This window comes from Myotis lucifugus, unplaced genomic scaffold (assembly GCF_000147115.1).
Source record: "Myotis lucifugus unplaced genomic scaffold, Myoluc2.0 scaffold_210, whole genome shotgun sequence".
In the NCBI taxonomy this organism is placed as follows: Eukaryota; Metazoa; Chordata; class Mammalia; order Chiroptera; family Vespertilionidae; genus Myotis; species Myotis lucifugus.
In genome coordinates, this window is record NW_005871258.1 from 987,061 (window position 1) to 1,008,548 (window position 21,488).

At 37.2% G+C, this 21,488-nt stretch overlaps 1 protein-coding gene across 12 annotated transcripts in view; it reads right to left on the bottom strand.

Moving 5' to 3' along the window:
* The window catches only part of LOC102419227 (testis-specific gene 10 protein-like), a 142,529-nt gene that overhangs the window by 41,521 nt on the left and 79,520 nt on the right, over positions 1–21,488 (bottom strand). For all 12 annotated transcript variants that reach the window (XM_023761507.1, XM_023761508.1, XM_023761516.1 and 9 more), the window contains 2 exons: positions 17,912–18,097; positions 7,468–7,677 (listed from right to left, as the gene is read on the bottom strand). In XM_023761507.1, the coding sequence (XP_023617275.1) occupies positions 7,468–7,677; positions 17,912–18,097 (396 nt within the window). The remainder of the gene's footprint in view (positions 1–7,467; positions 7,678–17,911; positions 18,098–21,488) is intronic.

Here is a 21,488-nt window from a genome sequence, read left to right on the forward strand (position 1 = left end):
ACCTTCCCCGCATCTCTCCAGCTCACTCTGTTCTGCAGGAACTTCATGTCTAGATTGCTTTGGGTAGAATGGACATTTTAATGATGGGATTCTACCAATCCAAGAACATGGGATGTTCTTCCATCTGTTTATGTCTTCCTCTATCTCTTTTTTCAACGTCCTGTAGTTTTCTGAGTAGAGGTCTTTAACCTCTTTAGTTAAGTTTATTCCTAGGTATCTTAATTTTTTTGGAGCGATGGTAAATGGGATTGTTTTTCTAATCTCTCTTTCTGAAAGTTCACTATTGGTCAACACCCATTTTTGATAAAAACTCTCAGCATGGTGGGAGTAGAAGGATCATACCTCAACATAATAACAGCCATATATGACAGGCCCACAGCCAACATCATACTCAATGGACAAAAACTAACACCATTTCCCCTAAGAACAGGAACAAGACAGGGATGCCCACTCTCACCACTCCTGTTCAACATAGTCCTGGAAGTATTAGCCATTGCAATTAGACAAGAAGAAGAAATAAAAGGCATCCAAATTGGAAAAGAGGAAGTAAAACTGTCCTTATTTGCAGACGACATGATATTATACATACAAAACCCTAGAGACTCCGTCAAAAAACTACTAGACTTAATACATGAATTTGGCAAAGTATCAGGATACAAAATTAATGCCAAGAAATCTGAGGCATTTCTATACACCAATAGTGAACTTTCAGAAAGAGAGATTATAAAAACAATCCCATTTACCATCACACCAAAAAAATTAAGCTACCTAGGAATAAGCTTAACTAAAGAGGTAAAAGACCTCTACTCAGAAAACTACAGGACGTTGAAAAAAGAGATAGAGGAAGACATAAACAGATGGAAGAACATACCGTGTTCATGGATTGGTAGAATTAACATCATTAAAATGTCCATACTACCCAAAGCAATCTATAAATTCAACGCACTTCCCATTAAAATACCAACGGCATACTTCACAGATCTAGAACGAACTCTCCAAAAATTCATTGGGAATAAAAAAAGACCCCGAATAGCTGCAGCAATCCTGAGAAAGAACAAAGTAGGTGGGATCTCAATACTAGATATCAAGCTGTATTACAAAGCCACTGTTCTCAAAACTGCCTGGTACTGGCACAAGAACAGACATATAGATCAATGGAATAGAATAGAGACCCCAGAAATCGGCCCGAACCAATATGCTCAATTAATATTTGACAAAGGAGGCAAGAACATACAATGGAGCCAAGATAGTCTCTTCAATAAATGGTGTTGGGGAAATTGGACAGATATATGCAAGAAAATGAAACTAGACCACCAACTTACACCATACACAAAAATAAACTCAAAATGGATAAAGGACTTAAATGTACGACAGGAAACCATAAAAATTCTAGAAGAATCCAAAGGCAACAAAATCTCAGACATATGCCGAAGCAATTTCTTCACTGATACAGCTCCTAGGGCAGTTGAAACTAAAGAGAAAATGAACAAATGGGACTACATCAAAATAAAAAGCTTCTGCACAGCAAAAGAAACCATCAACAAAATAACAAGAAAACCCACTGCGTGGGAAAACATATTTGCCAACGTCATATCTGATAAGGGCCTAATCTCCAAAATTTATAGGGAACTCTTACAACTTAACAAAAAGAAGATAAACAATCCAATCAAAAAATGGGCAAAGGATCTAAACAGACACCTTTCAAAAGAGGACATTCAGAAAGCCAAGAGACATATGAAGACATGCTCAAAGTCACTAATCATCCGAGAGATCCAAATCAAAACAACAATGAGGTACCATCTCACACCTGTCAGACTGGCTATCATCAACAAATCAACAAACGACAAGTGCTGGAGAGGATGTGGAGAAAAAGGAACACTTGTGCACTGCTGGTGGGAATGCAGACTGGTGCAGCCACTATGGAAGACAGTATGGAGTTTCCTCAAAAAACTGGAAATGGAACTCCCATTTGACCCTGTGATCCCACTTTTAGGAATATATCCCAAGAAACCAGAAACACCAATCAGAAAGGATATATGCACCCATATGTTCATAGCAGCACAATTCACCATAGCTAAGATCTGGAAACAGCCTAAGTGCCCATCAGTAGCTGAATGGATTAGAAAACTGTGGTACATCTACACGATGGAATACTATGCTGCTGTAAAAAAGAAGGAACTCTTACAATTTGCAACGGCATGGATGGAGCTGGAGAGCATTATGCTAAGTGAAATAAGCCAGTCAATGAAGGAAAAATACCACATGATCTCACTCATTCATGGATAATAGAGACCATTATAAACTTTTGAACAATAATAGATACAGAGGCAGAGCTGCCTCACACAGATTGTCAAACTGCAGCGGGAAGGCCGGGGAGGGTTGGGGGGCAGGAGGGAGGCGGGTAAGAGATCAACCGAAGGACTTGTATGCATGCATATGAGCATAACCAATGGACATAAGACACTGGGGGGTAGGGGAAGCCGGGGTATTGTCAAGGGCAGGGGGGAAAAAAGGACACATATGTAATACCCTTTGTAATGCTTTAAGCAATAAAAAATAAAATTAAAAAATAAATAAATAAAATTGTCCTTATTTTCAGATAACATAATTGTCTACAGAAGAAAATCAAGATATGTTTAGAGAGTATATGAGAAAAGAGTGAATTTGTGCTCCATTCCCAATTAAACCCAAGATAGGGCAAGATCCCAGAGTAGAAATCACCTTGTGATTCATCTAAGAGTTCATTCCTGACAAAATAGGGATCAATAAGGTTTTGCTTCATTTGTCCATAACAGAAATCCAAAATAATGGAAATGCAAGTAAATAAGAAATTTGTGGGGGGAAGGGGAGAAACAATTGTCTATATATAAAATTCCAAGTAATCCGCAGAAAAATTCCTACAAGTAGTAAGTGAGTTTGGCAAGGTCACAGGATATAAGATAATCGTTCAAAAATCAATTGTACTTATATATGCTGGCAATGAACACACTGATAGCAGAATTTAAACTAGAATACCATTTACAGTACCTCAAAAAATTCTTTGTATTTTGTAGGTGTAAATCTAACAAAATATGTATAGAACTTACATGCTGAAAACTACACAAAAGTAACAAAAGATATCAAATAAGTATAAATAAGACATACTATGTTCATGGATTAAAAGTCTTAACATAGTAAATTTGTCAGTTCTTCTCAAATTAATACAAATATTTAATGCAATTCCTATCAAAATCCCAGCAAGATTTTTTGAAGAAATAGACAAATTATTCTAAAACTTAAATGGAAAGACGAAAAAGCTAGAATAGCTAAGACAATTCTGAAGAAGCAGAATAAAGTGGATGAAATCTGTCTACCTGATTTAAAGATTTATTATTAGCTACAGTAATTAAGATGGTGTGGTACCGGTGAACAGACAAAGATCAATGGAAAAAAATAAAAAACCAAGAAGCAGACCTGCTCAAGTACATCCAACTGATTTTTCACTAAAGTACAAAATCAATTTAATGAAGGAGAGGTAGCTTTTCCAACAAATGGTACTAGAGTAATTGGACACCTATAGGCATTAAAAAGAACCTCGACCCAAACTTTACACCTTATGCAGAAATTAGTTCAAAATAAATCATGAAATTAAATGTGAAACATAAAAACCAAAGGACTTGTACGCATACATATAAGCCTAACCAATGGACACAGACACCAGGGGGGTGAGGGCATGAGTGAGGGGTAGGGAGGGAGGCAATGGGGGGATAAGGACACATATATAATACCTTAATCAATAAAGAAAAAAATTAAATAAAACCTAGCAAAAAGTCTTGGGACCTAGAGCTATGCAAAGAATTCTTAGACTTAAAACCAAAAGTAAATCCATAAAAGAAAAATTGATAAATTGCACTTCATCAAACTTTTGAACTTTTGCTCTGAGAAAGACCCTGATAAGAGGATGAAAATACAAACTACATAGTGGGAGAAAATATTTGCAAACCACGTATCTGATAAAGAACTAGAATCTAGAATATATAAAGAACTCTCCATACTAGCATTAAAAAAGCAAACAATCCAATGAGAATATGGACAAAAGACATAAAGAGACATTTCACTGAAGAAGATAGATAGATGGCAAACAAGCACACCAAAAAGATATCATTAGGGAAATACAAATAGATGATGATATAGCATTATACACATCAGAATGGCTAGAATAAAAAATAGTGACACCACCAAATGCTGATAAGGAAGTGGAAAAACTGGATCACTCACATTGTTGGTAGGAATGCAAAATGGTACAGACACTTGGGGAAATAGTTTGGCACTTTTCTAAGAAACTTATCATGGAACTATTATATAATACAAAAAATTGCATTCCTGGGCATTTACAGAGAAATTAAGACCTATGTTTACAAAAAGCTGTACACAAATGTTTACAACAACTTTATTTGCAAGACCCCAAAACTGGAAATCATCCAGATGTCCTTCAATCAGTGAATGGTTAAATACACTGTGTTACACCAACTGCATGGAATAGTAAAGAGTAAAGGGGATCAAATGTCTGGTGACAGAAGATTTGACTTTGGGTGGTGGTCACACAATTCAATATGCAATGCTATATCATAGAATTGTACATTTGAAACCTATATAATTTTATTAACCAATGTCACTACAATAAAATTTAAAAAGTGTTTGTGTCCACTGAGCACATAATGCAGATAAAGAAATACAAAATGCCTGGGCCATTGTGGCTTAGTGGTTGGAGCATCGGCCCGCACTCCTCAAGGTTACAGATTCAATCCCCGGCCCTGGTTGGGTGAGTGTGGGAGGCAACCAATTGATGTGTCTCTCTCACATTGATCTTTCTCTTTCTCTCCCTCCCTGCTTCCCTTTCACTCTCTCTAAAAAAGAAAAGAAAAGAAAAATATCCTCCAGTGAGGATTAATAAAACAGAAAAGAAATACAAAGATAAGTAAGATGGTCCTTGCCCTTGCAATTATAGCTTATTCATGCACCAGTGGGGTCCCTCAGCCTGGCCTGTGGGATTGGGCCAAAACCAGCTCTCCGACATCCCCCAAGGGGTCCCGGATTATGAAAAGGTGCAGGCCAGGCCAAGGGACCCCACCAGTGCACAATCAGGGCTGGGGAGGGATGCGGGAGGTTGGCCAGCCGGGGAGGGACTGTGGGAGGGCTCCAGGGCATGTTCAGTCCATCTTGCTCAGTCCCGATTGGCCAAACAGCAAGCTAACCTACGGGTCGGAGCGTCTGCCTCCTGGTGGTCAGTGCACGGCATAGGGACTGGTCAACCAGTTGACAGTCTGCCCCCGGGTGGTCAGCAGTCTATGTCATAGTGAGTGGTTTAGCAGCCTTAGCATATGATTGGCATATTATGCTTTGATTGGTTGAACGGAAGACCAGACGACTAGACATTTAGCATATTAGGCTTTTATTATATAGGATTATAGAAAAAAACATATAAACATAAATAATTAAATTTCAAGGCAAAAAGTTTGTCAGGAGTATTTTTAAATGCAATGAGCATTAGCCTGACCACTTAACAACTATGAGGATAGCTATTATAAAAAAAGAAAAAGAAAAACTACAAATAACAAATGTTTCAATTATCACATGTATTATTTTTCCAATTTGAAAACGCCAAGTAAAAAGTATTTTTAAAGAAAAAATTAAGGACATATTATTTAAATTGTTAAGTGAGTATCTATGAGTCACTTTCATCATTAAAATGTTCTTGCTGCCGAAACCGGTTTGGCTCAGTGGATAGAGCGTCGGCCTGCGGACTGAAAGGTCCCAGGTTCGATTCCAGTCAAGGGCATGTACCTTGGTTGTGGGCATATCCCCAGTAGGAGATGTGCCGGAGGCAGCTGATCGATGTTTCTCTCTCATCGATGTTTCTAACTCTCTATCTCTCTCCCTCCCTCTCTGTAAAAAATCAATAAAATATATTTTTAAAAAATGTTCTTGCTGAAATAAAAAATAATTAAAGGAAGAGTCTTACAATACTGGCATATACTTCATTCATAAAATATAAACAGTAAATTCTTACAGAAACCAGCTACTACATGATTCTCAAATGCAACATATTCTCCTAACACAGTGATTCTCAACCTTCCTAATGCCGCACCCTTTCATACAGTTCCTCATGTTGTGGTGACCCCCAACCATAAAATAATTTTCGTTGCTACTTCATAACTGTAATTTTGCTACTGTTATGAATCGTAATGTAAATATCTGATATGCAGGATGTATTTTCATTGCTACAAATTGAACATAATTAAAGCATAGTGATTAATCACAAAAACAATATGTAATTATATATGTGTTTTCCAATGGTTTTAGGCGACAGGGTCGCGACCCACAGGTTGAGAACCGCTGTTCTAACAAATAGTAGACTAAGAAAACTAAAATTTCAATAGGATTTGAAAATAACAGAAATGTACACATGATCAAAATTTGTTAATTCTTCAGTTACACTATGCAACTTGTATACATATACTTTAGGATCTGAGTTCCGTCTCTCTCTCTAGACGCATCTCCAGCCATTGTTACCTATGCATGCTACACTGGCCATTGAAAATTACTTACTATTCACGCAAGAAATCGCTTTTACCTCGATTCATTCCCTATGTTGTTGTTCCCTCTGAATGAAACACCTCATCTCTTCTGTGCTCATTAGTATATCCACTCCCTCCCGACACCCACAGGCTGAATAGGATCTCCCTCTCTAAACCGTATTTCTTAGTAGAACATTCATCCCAATGCCAATACTGAAAGGTCCGTGAGAGCAGTGGCCTGTATCTTTTGAACATTATAGTCACAGTGGCAAACACAAATGTCAGGCACACGGTGGATATAATCAACTGAGTTACAGTTTAAAAGAACCCAATTAGTAAGTAAATTTAGCTTAAAAGAATGTCATTAAAGTTACAATTTAGCTGGATGGACCTCAACCTCGTGGTTCTTTTATTTTAATTTTTTAAAAATATATTTTATTGGTTTTTTACAGAGAGGAAGGGAGAGGGATAGAGAGTTAGAAACATCGATGAGAGAGAAACATCGATCAGCTGCCTCCTGCACACTCCCTACTGGGGATGTACCCGCAACTCAGGTACATGCCCTTGACCGGAATCGAACCTGGGACCCTTCAGTCCGCAGGCCGACACTCTATCCACTGAGCAAAACCAGTCAGAGCAACCTTGTGGTTCTTTACTGATAGGCATGTAAAGATGTTTTATCAATCTTCTAGCCAAAAGTAAATATAAATTAAATGCTCAGAGGAAGAGTTATGTTAATTACTTGAATTGTTGGAATATAGCTGTCAAATTAATCTCTGGGACTTAAAAAAGAAATCTAAAGGTGAGAGACAGGCTTGATGTAATATTAAACACAACTTTTTTCTAATCCTGTAGTAATTTTATATACTAGAAATATGAAAAAATAAAACATTTTAAATGCATTACATACCATTTCAATTTCTTGATCTTTAGCAATCAGCTGCTGATTAAGAAGGTCTTTGCTTGCGTCAAGTTTAATACAAAGTTCCCTTGTGGAAGACAAGTCTGCAAGGGCAGACACCTTTTCAAACTGAACCTTCTGAAGCTCCTCTTCCATCTTCACAAGAGATTTATGCAACGTACAAATCTGGGACTTGTAAGACCTTTCTGCATTTAAGTGCTACAAAGACAAAATTATTATTATATTTTTTAATTTGGAAAAAAACTACAACATGGAGCATAAAATGGGGCAAATCTTTTAATGATAGTACACTTATATTATAAGGAACTTTAGATGCTATAGGTAGTAATATATGTACAAAACACTCTGACACATAAATTTCGGTTTCAAGTTTCTATACACAATGAGTAAGGTGGTCAACTGGTCATATTTGGAAAACAACTTCTCCCACTTAGAAGTCTCAGCCTCAACGCTGGTTGAAATATATACATGTTATGTCTATAGTTCTGTCCATATTTGCCACAGTTTCAATTATTCTATAATATAAATATTGTTGTCTTTAACAAGTGACAAAGAAAACATTAGCCACTATTACACTCACAATACCCATTTTCCAATTCTTAAAGGATATGTTGATATCAACAATATCGTAAAATGAGGATGACAACTCTCTAGCACTTACTGGTGCCTGAGGGAAAAAGACTCTGGGCAAGTATAAATTAAGAATACATCCATTATGAGAAATAAGAGCATGTTTTAAAAATGGTAATGTGAGTCTTGGTCAATGTTGCTCCGTGGTTAGAGCAACGGCCCAAAGGGTTGCAGATTTGATTCCCAGTCAAGGGCAGGTACCTGGGTTGCAGGTTTGATCCCTGGCCCTAGTCAGGGTGCGTGCAGGAGGTAACCAATTGATGTGGCTCTCTCTCTCATCGATGTTTCTCTCTCTCTTTCTCTCCCTCTCTCTCTCTCTCTCCCTCCTCCCCCCCCCCCCTTCAATGGAAAAATCAATGGGAAAAATATCTTTGGGTGAGGATTAACAAAAAACTGGTAATATGAGATTCAAGTTATATAAATATTTTCAAATATTCAAGATAATGTTCCAAAAAACAATCTTAATTACACTGCCACCTATAGAGAAGTATTTGTTATGTGAAGATAACAAAACTGAGAGGCAAATTAAGACACTTTTCTGCTTTTACAAGTACAAAGTACACAAAAATTGCTCCTGGAATAAATTATTTGGTCACAATTCACTCCTACCTTTCTCCCTCCCTCCCTTCCTTCCTCACTCACTCTATTTCTCATTTATTTTTAAATAATCTTCTATCCATCCATTCTATATTTATTGTATATTCTATGTTTCAGTCAATGTGCTTAGATGCATACCAACGATAAACAATATGGTCTCTGCTCTCTTAAAACTTTCTGACTATGGGGGAGTCATGCATCAATCAAATAAACAAATGAATATATTAATACATATTAAGAAAATACTTCTAGAGAAAATAGTGTATAATAAAGGAACACGACCTAAACTGAGAGTCAGGAGAGGTTTTCCTGGACAAATGACAGTTGAGGTGATGAGCAGATATATACAGTGTGTGTTGGAGAGAGCATCTTTCCAAGTCAGGAATGCGAAGGGCAAAGCTTTGGAGGGCGTATGTGAAAGGAGGAAAATGACATGCTCCAAGAAGAGAGGGAGGCCAGTATGGCTGGAGCCCCGAGACCACAGGGAAGAGTGAGAGAGGATGCAACTGAAAAGGCATACAAAACAGAGAGTCTAGTCAGTGGGTTAAAAATTAGGTCTTTATCCACTGAAAGGTCTACAGAGGGAGGTGATGCAATTACTAATAGTTTTGTTTGGAAAATATCACTCAGTATGTTTCAGATTCCAGTAAGGTAGTGATTAAGAGGAAAACCTTTTAAAGGCTAAGATAAAATAGAACAAAAAGGATTTTTGTAATTCATAGCTGAGCTTTCAAGGAAGAAAGAAAAATCCTCACATGCCAAAAACAAAGAAAACAAAGCCAGAGCAGGAAGCAAATGAAAGCCTGAAGCTAAGAGTTGGGGGTTGAAAGAGCCACTAACAGTGAATGACTTACGTTTCAACATTCAAGCAAGGATAGGAGACAAGATGTAGAATTAATGGAGAGTTGGAACTGAGACCTGTACATAATTTGGGGCCCTTGAGAGGAGGCTCCGAGGGAAAAAAAATCCACTCAACCTCACAGAGATACAAACAAAAATTTATCTTGACCTAGTCTCTGGATATGGGAAAAAATGTCTTCTGTAAGAAACTGAAACCTCAGGTCTGCATTCACTCAAATTTGAAGTCGGACTTTACACTACCTATCCAAATTCTAAACTTCAACATAAAGGTTGAAGAAGCCCACCCATCTCCCTGGCCATACAAGTTTATTGGAGAAAAAAAACTCCCATCTCAAGAGGAGATTACAGTCAAATAGTGAGAATCAGAGTAACACAGCACATAGCAGGATCAGAGTTCTAGAACTTCAAATTATGGAACAAAATAGTTTAGAAGGCATGGAAAATATGTTTAAAAGTTTTAAAGACATTAAAAAAATTCAAAAAGGACATTAAGGAAAAATTAAAAACATTCCTCTTCTATTTGAAGAAGAATCAAATAGAACTTCTAGAAAGAAAAAGTAAATGAAAATTAATGAATGCATCAAAAAACAAAATGGTACAGCTTGAAGGGGAAGAATGAACTAGATGATGGATCATAGCACAGAGAAATAAACATCTGAAACATACGATAAAAATATTAATAATCAATTGGGCTAAAAGATTCAGAAAGTGTATTATAAAAGCTAAAGGAAACAGTAAATTTGGAGGCAGTAATATTCTAAGAAATAACATCTGAGAATTTTCCAGACTAATAAGAGGCATGGAAACTCTGACTAAAACACTGCAACAAAAGACATTCCCCCCAAATAAATTAGAACCTAGTGTAGCTGGACATTTGTAAACAAGGATCTGAAGTCCTGCCAAGAAGTGAATGTTCTATCAGGAGCACAGTGTGACTTGCAAGCGAGTCACGCTGGGTCAAGATTGCACACAATCTTGAGTTCCAGGAACATTTACCTCCCTGAGAAAGGCTAAGATTAAATAGTCATGGGTGTAGAACAGAAAGGGAGGGCACAGCTACAAGTTGTCTTCAATACGCTATTTTAATAATATAGAACAAAACAAGATTCAGTTGATTAACTGCTGACGCACTAACCGTGTACCAAACCCCAATAAAAGCAATGGTGAGAGTGCAGAGTTTGCTACATGCCTGAGCAAGCTGTAGCCCTCTGTCCGGCATCAATCATCCTGTGTGCTCGTCTTACCTCTGCATCTTCGGTTCATTAAACATCCCTCAACAACCTAGACATGTAACAGTGAGACTACACACAAAGAAAAGGAGAATACCTTAAAAGAAACCAATGACAAAAGACAGACTTATAAAGAATTTCAATTACAATGAGAACAGACTTCTCAACAAATAAGACAATTATTTTTAACATTATCAAGGGAAAAACTCTCAACCTTGAATTCTCTATTCAACTAAACTAATCTACACTAATAAAAGAGAAACATGCAAATTGGTGTCACTCCGCTACCCCCACCAGCCAATCAGATGAGTATGCAAATTAACCCAATAAAGATGGAGGTTAATTTGCATACACAGGCACAGAGTGAAGACTGAAGACTCAAGACTGAAGACTCAAGACTAAAGAGGCTTGGCTTCTCCACTGCAACCGCAGTGGAGAAGCCAAGCCTTGCTGTGGCTGGACCAAAGGCCTGGGTCCTGGGTGCCAGAGGAAAACTGGTGCCGGCAACCAGGGGAAGGAACGCCTATTGTGCGAAACTTCATGCAATGGGCTTCTAATATATAAGAGTGAGGGTAAAATAAAGCCATTTTCAGACAAAGATTGAAAAAATCAACTCTCAGATCAAAAAAAAGTTTAAGAAAATTTGACTTAGGAAGAAGAAACAGAATATAAGAAGCAATGATAAAGAATTTTGTAAACATATGGGTGGGTACAAATAAGCATTGACTGAAAGAATAAGAAAAATAATGATTAATTTTTAAGGACATAAAAAGTATTCCCAGATGGCTGCAGTGTAGCTGGAGGCACCCAGTTGCTCCCAGTCCCAAACTGGATTTATAGCTACATTACAGAGCAATCAAAACCAATTGAAGGCTAGCTGATCTGAACTATATAACCAAGGAGCACAGAGGCAGCCACGTAGAGACTGGTGAGAAGGGCACAGACAGAAAGGGAGAGCCTCCTCATGCAGGTGTGGCATGACTGCAGAACTCCCTCCCCCAGGAGCCTCGGGTTTCAACCCCATGCAGGGATTCCCAATCCAGAGCTACAGAGATAGAAAGAGAAGCCTATGTAGCGCATGGCAGTGGGAATCAGTGGGGATTTAGACTGCCCGGGAGAGTCAGACCACGCCCTCTTAGGGAAAGAGCACTCCTAAGGGTAGGCACCAGCCTGGGGTGTTTGCTCCAGACAGACTCCAACTACTGGTGTCGCCCTGCTGCCATACTCGGTCCTGCAGAGGGGTCTGCTGGCTCCACCCAGCAGTGAACAGGGAAATAAACATCTGAAACATACGATAAAAATATTAATAATCAATTGGGCTAAAAGATTCAAAAAGTGTATTATAAAAGCTAAAGGAAACAGTAAATTTGGAGACAGTAATATTCAAAGAAATAACATCTGAGAATTTTCCAGACTAATTAGAGGCATGGAAACTCTGACTGAAAAACTGCAACAAAACAAAAGAACAGAAACAAACTCAGAGAACAAATTGATGGTTGCAGAGGAGAGGGGCATTGGAGGGAAGGGTAAAAAAGATGAAGAGATTTTGCGGGGAGGCTTTTGGTGGAGATCTAAACTGCGTGGCTTGGAAAGAGGATAAGTCTCCCCTACCTTGAGTGCACAGCTGGCACACCTCCCCACACCTCTTGAACCACTCAGCCTGTCCTGCACATCTGGGTTTGGTGTCACAGTCAAGTTGTGCCGGGCTAGGATTTTGGGCCCCAACCTGCTGGGTTTGAAGCTTGTGCAGAGCTTTTGGCCCCACCCTGGTGAGAGCAGATGCGCAGAGATGGGAGTGTCTTGCAGAGCTGTCCTTCGGCCCCATTCTTTTTAGTTCAGTGGTGAGGGGTGCTGGGGAACCAAGCAAAACTGGAATTTTCAGACTGTGTCTCCTGGAGAGGCTTTAGTCTGGGAACCAGATGGGCGAGTGCTGGGCTGTGTACTCAGAAAACTATAGAACATTGAAAAAGGAAATAGAGGAAGATACAAATAAATAGGAACATATACACCATGTTCATGGACAGGAAGAATTAACATCATTAAAATGTCTATACTGCCCAAACCAATCTATAGATTTAATGCAATTCCTATTGAAATACCAATGGCTTATTTCACAGATCTAGAACAAATATTCCAAAACTTTATATGGAACAAAAAAGACATCTAATAGCCTCAGCAATCTAGAGGAAGAAGAACAAAATTGAAGGTGTCACAATACCTAATATCAAACTATTCTACAAGGCCATTATAATCAAAATAGCCTCATACTGGCAAAGGATAGGTATATAGATCAATGGAACAGAACAGACATCCCAGAAATCAACCTAAGTTTTTATGGTCAATCAATATTTAACAAAGAAGACAAGAGCATACAATGGAGTAAAGATGGTCTCTTCAATAAATGGTGCTGGGAAAACTGGAAAGGTACATGCGAAGAAATAAAACTAGACCACCAACTTACACCATACACAAGAATAAACTCAAGTCATGAAACCATAAAAATCCTAGAAGAAAACATAGGCACTTAAATCTCAGACATCTCTTGATATATCTCCTATGGTAAGAGAAATGAAGAAAAAAAAATAAACAAATGGGACTACAACAAATTAAAAAGCTTCTGCACAGGAAAAACAACCATCAACAAAATGAAAAGGAAACCCACTATATGGTGGAACATATTTGCTAATGATACATCTGATAAGGGGTTAATTTCCAACATAATTAAAGAACTTATACAACTCAACACAAGGAAGACAAACAGCCCAATTAAAAATTTGGCAAAAGGACCTCAACAGACACTTCTCCAAGGAAGACACACAGATGAGAAATAGACATATGAAAAAAATGCTCAGTATCATTAATCATCATAAAAATGCAAATTAAAACCACAATGAGATAATCTTCTCACACCTGTCAGAATGGCTATCATTAATAAAACAGACAAAAAGTGTTGTCAAGGATGCAGAGAAAAGAGAACCTTTGTGCACTACTGGTGGGATTATAAATTGGTGCAACCATAGGATGTTCCTCAGAAAATTAAAAATAGAACTACCATATGCCCAGAAAACCCCCTTCTGGGTATTTATCTGAAGAAATACAAACCATTAATTTGAAAAGTTATGTGCACCCTTGTGTTCACTCTAGCATTATTTATAATAGCAAAGTTACAGGAGTAGCCTGTCCATCAATAGATGAATGGATAAAGAAGATGCCATTCAGATCTACAATGGAATATTATTCAGCCATAAAAAAGAAATCTTGCCATTTGTGACAATATGAATGGACCTAGAGGGTGTTATGCTAAATGAAATAAGTCAGACAGAGAAAGACAAATAATATCGTATGATTTTACTTATATGTGAATCTAAAAAACAACAACACATAGAACAGAAACAAACTCATAGAGAACAAATTGATGGTTGCCAGATGAGAGGGGAATTGGGGGGAAGGGTAAAAAAGATGAAGAGATTAAGAATTACGAATTGCCAGTTGTAAAACTAGTCACAGGGATGTAAAGTACAGCATAGGAAATATAGTCAATAACTGTATAATAACTATGTATGATGGCAGATGGATACTAGATTTGTGGAGATCACATCATAAAGTATATAAATGTCTAATCACTGTGTTGCACACCTGAAACTCATATAATACTGCAGGTCAAGTGTAACTGAAAAATAAATTTTAGAAAATGAACCTTGACCATCTTGCATCACACACAACTATTAATTTAAAATATATCATAGATCTAAATATAACAAGCATAATATTCCTAGAAGAAACAGAAGAAAATCTATGCACCTTAGTATCTACACATATTTATTAGGACAAAGAAGTGCAAAGTATAAAAGAAAATAGATAAATTGAACTTCATAAAAAATTTCAAACTTCTGCTCTTTAACAGACTTAAGTAAATAAAAAGACAAGCCAATGACTGGAAGTAAATATTAAAAAATACACATAGGAACATCTAGAGTAATCAAAAGAATTCTTACAACTTAATATCAAGACCCCTAATAAAATATGAGTAACTTATCTGGATACTTTATAAAGGAAGATGTATTAGTGATCAGACATACGATACAGAATGGAAAGCTGCTCAACATCATTAGTCATGAAAGAAATGAAAACTAAACCTACAGTGTGATAACTGTACACATATATTAACAATACCATGGGCTGGGAAAGATGTAGAGCAACTGGGACTCTCATACAATGCAAATGGGAGTATAAAGCGGAACAAACAATTTGGAAAGCAGTTTGTGAGTTTCTTACAAAGTTGAGAACAATTACCATGAGGGCCAGCAATTCCGCTCCTAGTTATTTATCCAAGAAAAATAAAAACTTATGTGCACACAAGAGCTTACATGCTATGTTCACAGCAATTTTATTCATAATAGCCCAAAATAGAAAGAAACTCCCCTCAAAAGTCATATGCAGAAAGCTAACCTCAAATGTGACTGTATTTAGAGATAGGGCCTTAAAGGGGGCAATTAGGGTTAAATGAAGTCATAAGAAGGGGGTCCTAATCCAATATAACTGGTGTCCTTATGAGAAGAGAGACAGCAGGGATGCACACACACGGAGGAATGTGTGAGGACACAGAGGTAAGGCATCCATCTGCGGACCAACTTGAGTGTCTCAGAAGAAACCAAACCTGTGGCACTTCGATCTTGGACTTCCAACCTCCTGAACTGTGAGAAAATAAATCTCTATTGTTTAAGCCTCCCCAATCTGTGGTATTTTGTTATGGCAGTCTACACAAACTAACTGTCCATCAACAGGTGAATAAACAAATTGTGATATAGCTAGACAGTGGAATATGATGACAATATGAACTAATGAAAATCATTGTGCTGAGTGAGAGAAGCAAGACACAATGAGTACCGATTGTGTGATTCCATTCACATAAAATAACAGGGAAAGCAAATCTAATCCAGAATGACAGAAAGCAAACCGGTAGTTGCCTAGGAATTGGAATGGATTGATTGCAAAAGGGCTTGAGGGAATTAGGGAGGTGATAGAATTTCCTGTAACTTGATTGTAGTGATGATTGCTCAAGTGTGTTCATTTGTCACAGCTCATCAGATCACACTCTTAAAATGAGTGTTTTTATTTCATGTAAATTATACTTCAATACAATTGTTTAAAAATTAGATACACAGGTACTTTGTCAACAATAAACAAATTAGATAGCTATATTAATATATAAAACACAATTCTAAGTAAAATATGTCAGTTATTCAAGTGAGTCCTTACAAATACGGGTTTGCTTTCTGTCATTCTGGATTAGATTTGCTTTCCCTAAAATTTTATGGATCACACAGTTAGTACTCATTGTGTCTTAGCTTCTCTCACTTAGCACAATGGTTTTGAAGTCATTCATTAGTTCATATTGTCATAATATTCCACTGTCTAGCTATATCACAATTTGTTTATTCACCTGTTGACAGTTTGTGTAGAGCTGCCATGTTAAATCATGGAATGCAATCAATTTATTATAAAATTTATTTGAGAGTCTAATAAGGGAAAAGTATAGTCAATATATTTTGGGGAACATGAATCCAACTAGATATCAAGACTTAACAAAACTACAGAAGCTCCAAGAGTATACGTTGGGAAGGAGATAGACAAATTGACCAATGGAGCAGAATGTATAGGGACATTTTTATGACAAAGTAGATTTATAATTCAGTGAAGTAAGGTTGGCAGAAATCCATCCACAAAAATATAAAATTACCTATTTTAAACTATATACAAAATCAATCTCAAGTAAATTAAAGATCTAAATGTGAAGATCAAAATTTCACATATTTTTAGAAAAACTTTCAAATGAAAATGTAAGAAAATAATCTTTCTGGTCTTGGGATAGCAAAAGATTTCCTAAAGAAGACACAAAAGCATAAACCACATGGTAAAGGCTTGACTAATTACAGCAGCACAGGAATTTAAAACTTCTGTTTATATTGCAAGCACAGTGAAAAGACAAGCTAAAGATAAAAGGATTATTATTAAGAATACATAGGTAATCCCTTTAAATGAATATTGAAAAGACAAACAACTCCATAGCAAATAGGAGAGCTTAAGAAAATTTGTTCCAGAAACTTGAGAGAAAATTCATAAAAGAGGAATCCTGAATGGCGAAGAAACATGAAAAGATCTCCAATTTCACTTGTAATCAAGGAAACAAAAAGTATGGGAAAAAATTAAATGTCTGATAATATCAGGTACTGATTAGTATTTGAGAAAATGATAACTGCATGATTTCTGGTGGAAGAGTTATACTTTAGAGAGCAATCCAATAATACCAAGAAGAGTTAAAATTGTACATATATTGGATCCAGTTATTCTACTTCCAGGCACAAATCTAGAGAAATATATATTCAAGGAGAAACAAAAAAGGATGTTGTAACATTTTATTATTTAAAAATGAAGACACTTAAATTTCCATATAAGAATAAATTTTAAAAAGAAAAGATTTATACAATGAATAGAGATGCAACTGTTGAGATATACACTGTATCAAAATTAACAAATTTCAAAATTATAATATTGAGCAAAAAATGCAAGTTGCAAATGGTTACCTATAGTGTATTATCACTTTTAAAAACTTACAGCACAAAAAACAACTTTATGCATCATCTGAGGGTGAGAGATATGTAGAAAATATGAACATGCAAAAGAGTTATACAACCAGGAACCTTATACACACTAACCACTAGGGAGGGAGAAGGGGAAAGGATGAGGATCTGGATCTTGTAATATTTTGCTTCTTGAAATAAAGAAAAATTAGAAGTAAATATGGCAAAATGTGAGCATCCTTAAATATAGGGTTGGGGTGTATAAGCATGTCTTTTATATTACTTGATTTTTGCACTTTTTTGGTACATTTGAAATAGTTCCTAATTTTGAAAAATGCTAAAGATTGCTCTAGTGGTAGGGCAGGTAATCGATTAGAAGAGAACCAGAGTGGATACAAGAACAGTTATCAGGCCACAACTCACAATATATTTAAATAATTTAAGTGTTTGCTTACATATTTAATTTATGGAAAGCCAAACTAAACTCTTCAACATGATGCAGGACATACTACAAGCACACTTTCCCAAACTCACCTGCTCGACCTCTCTATTGAGGGCATCTACCTTTTCTTTTAATCTGTTACCCTCTGCCTCAGCAGTGATAAGTTCTAATTTGAGGGTATTGTTGTCTATCTCTGCTTGCCGGGCCTTATTTTCCCAATTTTCAGCATCTTCATTGGCTTTTTGGAGTTGGTCCATTAGTTGCCGGTTCTCAGATTCCTGAAAAACAAATCCTAGGTAATACTTTAAAAGATATAAAATGTTCAACATATAATTAAACATTATTTGTCAGGTCATTGATAATTTTCTTGCCACAAGGATCATTTGTAACATAACCTTGAGGAATCCCACCTGCACTCTGTTTGGAAAATCGGTCATCCTGTAATTAACAAAAGGGGGTGGGACCAGCATCTGCCCTGGCTCCTGAGTCACACTCACCCATCCAGGCACGTGAAGTTGCTTATTCTCCTCTTTAGGACATGGATGAATATGTTCTTATATTTGCTTTTGTTCAAACAGAATCCACTGCTTCAATTTCCCATGTACCTGCTTACTGACTAGTTGCTGGCCTGGTTTCGGAGCGTCTGCCCTGGCCTGACCTTTTGTATCTTTCTAGTCCCTTCTTCCTGACCACTTTTCTGAGTTGTACTGGCTACAGAGCTTCTGACTGATGGCATATAATAAGCATCAACGTCTGGTACTTCTGGCTTGGTGCATTTCCTGTTTAATTCTGGCTTTTCATTCAGAACCCCATCCTTAGGTTACTCCATCATGGACTGTGCTATGATCCACTTTTGCTCACTGCTCTAATAACTTGTCTGAAATGGCTCACAAATTACAAATCAAACCTATGCCAATAAACACTATTCATAACCATACATCCAGGTATATATTGGGCATATAATATGGAACCGCATTTTTAAAACCTTAAAACAGATGGATTAAAGTAGGATCTTATTTCTAGAGGAAAGCAGTCAGCTCCACAGATAATATACTATATTTAGTAATCATTTTGAGGCTATATTTAAAAACATATTTAGTAGTATGGTTTGGCCAACTCATTCTAAAAAATAATTTATAATTTTGGTAATAAATTTAAAAAGCACTAGATCTCTTTCTCTCCTACCTGTTAATAAACAGTGCATATTTAGAAGCATTGGACTAAATATAATGACCAAATTGCAATAAACAATGTCTCACACTATAAGGCTTTCAAATCAGATTTAAATCCTCACAATATGATTATGCATAAGTCTGGTTGAAATTAGATCAGTGTTACCACCTTGTGGCCTGATGGTACTTTGACTAATTTGAAAGATCTTTGCAGAGTGTTAGATAACAAGTTTACAAGTCAAACTACTGTCCTGGCTTTCAAGATTCAAATATACCAAATGTGCCAGTAGGGATCTGATGTGTGTTTTCCATTATTGTAGTAAAAATATCAGTTGTGTACAGACTATGTACTTGAGGGGTACATGGTACAATATACATAAACTAAATTTACCCTCTTTAACTTTCTGTAGCACTCACCGTCTATGCCGATCTCTTAAAACTGCCTTACAGCTTTAGGAAATTAGATGCAGATGTACAATCTCCCCAATAACAACTTGGATTCCTCAAAGATAGGAACCAACTTTTATATTAAATTTATTTTGTGACTATGTAATACAGGTTCAAAGTTTAAGTGGTAAAAAAGAATTGCCATAAAACATCTTGCCCTCCAACCACCAAGGGCCCCTTCCTTGTGGCAACCAAGAGGCCATTATTTACCCTTTTTTGTATCTGTCCAAAGAAGCCAGAGTAGTGTGGGGACCAAGATAGGCAACAGCATGAAGAAAGTGAAACTGCTTGGTATTGTCCAATTCTCTCTTTCAAGATGTCTTAGCCCCAACCCTGTACCCCACAGCTCCCTCTGGTGGTCCCCTGTGCTCCTTACAACACTCCACCACAGCAAAGCTAACTGCCTCCACTGGAACCCTTGCCCTTCTGGATTATGCATACAGCCTGAATTATGCATACAGCCTCTCCTAATTTCTCCCTTACCCGATATTCTTACCCTTCTGATTTATTCTTCCCAACATCTCCAGAATAATCTTAAAGGCAGTTCTTCAAATCACTTCTGTGTTTTTGTTGTAACAAAAAGCTTCCTGAAAATGGCGTTCAAACAAGTCCTTCTTACCTGTTATCACCCACCTATACATGCCACTCTAGTAGCTACAGGACCTACTATTTCCCCAAACACCTTTGCTGATGTTGTCCCCACTGCCTGGGGTGCCATTCTGTCTCCCTTCAGTTTTCATCTCTGGCACCTCTGCACCTAGCACACTGCATGCTGAATGGATGAGTGAATGAAGAATGCACCTGACTATTCTTACTAGGCTATCAGTCGTGCTTTGTGCTGTCTAGGGCAAGAGGTGCCTGAATCCATCCAATGGTGCTGTGAAATGAAACCCAGTGAAAGAACTCATACTGGCATGCTAAAACTAAGAGAAACTTGATGTGTAATGTTTGAAAACACAACTCCAGAATCTAAAAGCCCCAATCCTTAATGGTGACATTTCAGGTAACCTGACAGGGTAGGGAGAAAAGGGGAACTGTCTTACACTAATTCAGCGTTAACTATGTTCAATGTTGCTAAGATGTTCATTTATTTATATTCTGCCCTATTCCAGAATAGACTTAAATGGATCATTGTGCTAGATGTGCTGACAGACTTGGGTGTTCTTCCCAATTACAGAGGGGACACTGAGACTCAGAGAGGTTGAGTATCCTACCTAAGTCCATGCCATTAAGGAGAAGAGGAGTCAGACCTATCTGATTCCAGAGCTTCTGTCCATTCATGATATTACATGCTGGCATCTAAAAATCAGGAAGTGTGGGAAATGCCTGCTTGGTCAACGTAAGCTCACTGCTTTATTGCCTGAAAGCAAGGATTGCAATTTAGGAGTCCTTACACTATCTATCAACGTCCTAAACAATCTAATGAACACCACACATAAATGCTCTACATACGTTTATGGACTGATATGAAATAATATGTTAAATAAAATAAAGAAAACAGATTTTCTTGGGGTGAGTTTCTATTAATGGTTTCAGTGGTATGTAGGTAACAAACACTATACCTATTATAATCCAACCATACTTTTTAATCAACCAAACTCCACTATTTTAGATGGCATTTTGCTAAATGGACATATCTAACATCATTCATCAAGGTCTCTGTTTATTCCAGGATTGTCACACATGCATTTAAATTTACTTTAACCATATATGCACCTGGTCAAATGGTTACTGACAGAGAAGTCCCAAGGAGAGCCATCTGCCTTCTGGTCCTAAGAAATAAATGGACCCACAATAGCGTGATCAATTCTGATCTGCTACACAACGTGGAGCCTCTTTTGTCCAAGTTTGTACTTGGAACTCTACCATTTTCTAATATGAATGAACCAAAGTTGATTCTGGTCCCCTGTCCTTTACGCAATTGGGAGGATTCTGGACATTGGTGGTGTTCTAAATACAGAATTAACCCACCATTGACAACACTAAAAGATGCTGTGCATTAAAGGAAGATTTGATTCAGCTCTCGCCATGAGTTTAACTGATTAGTAAC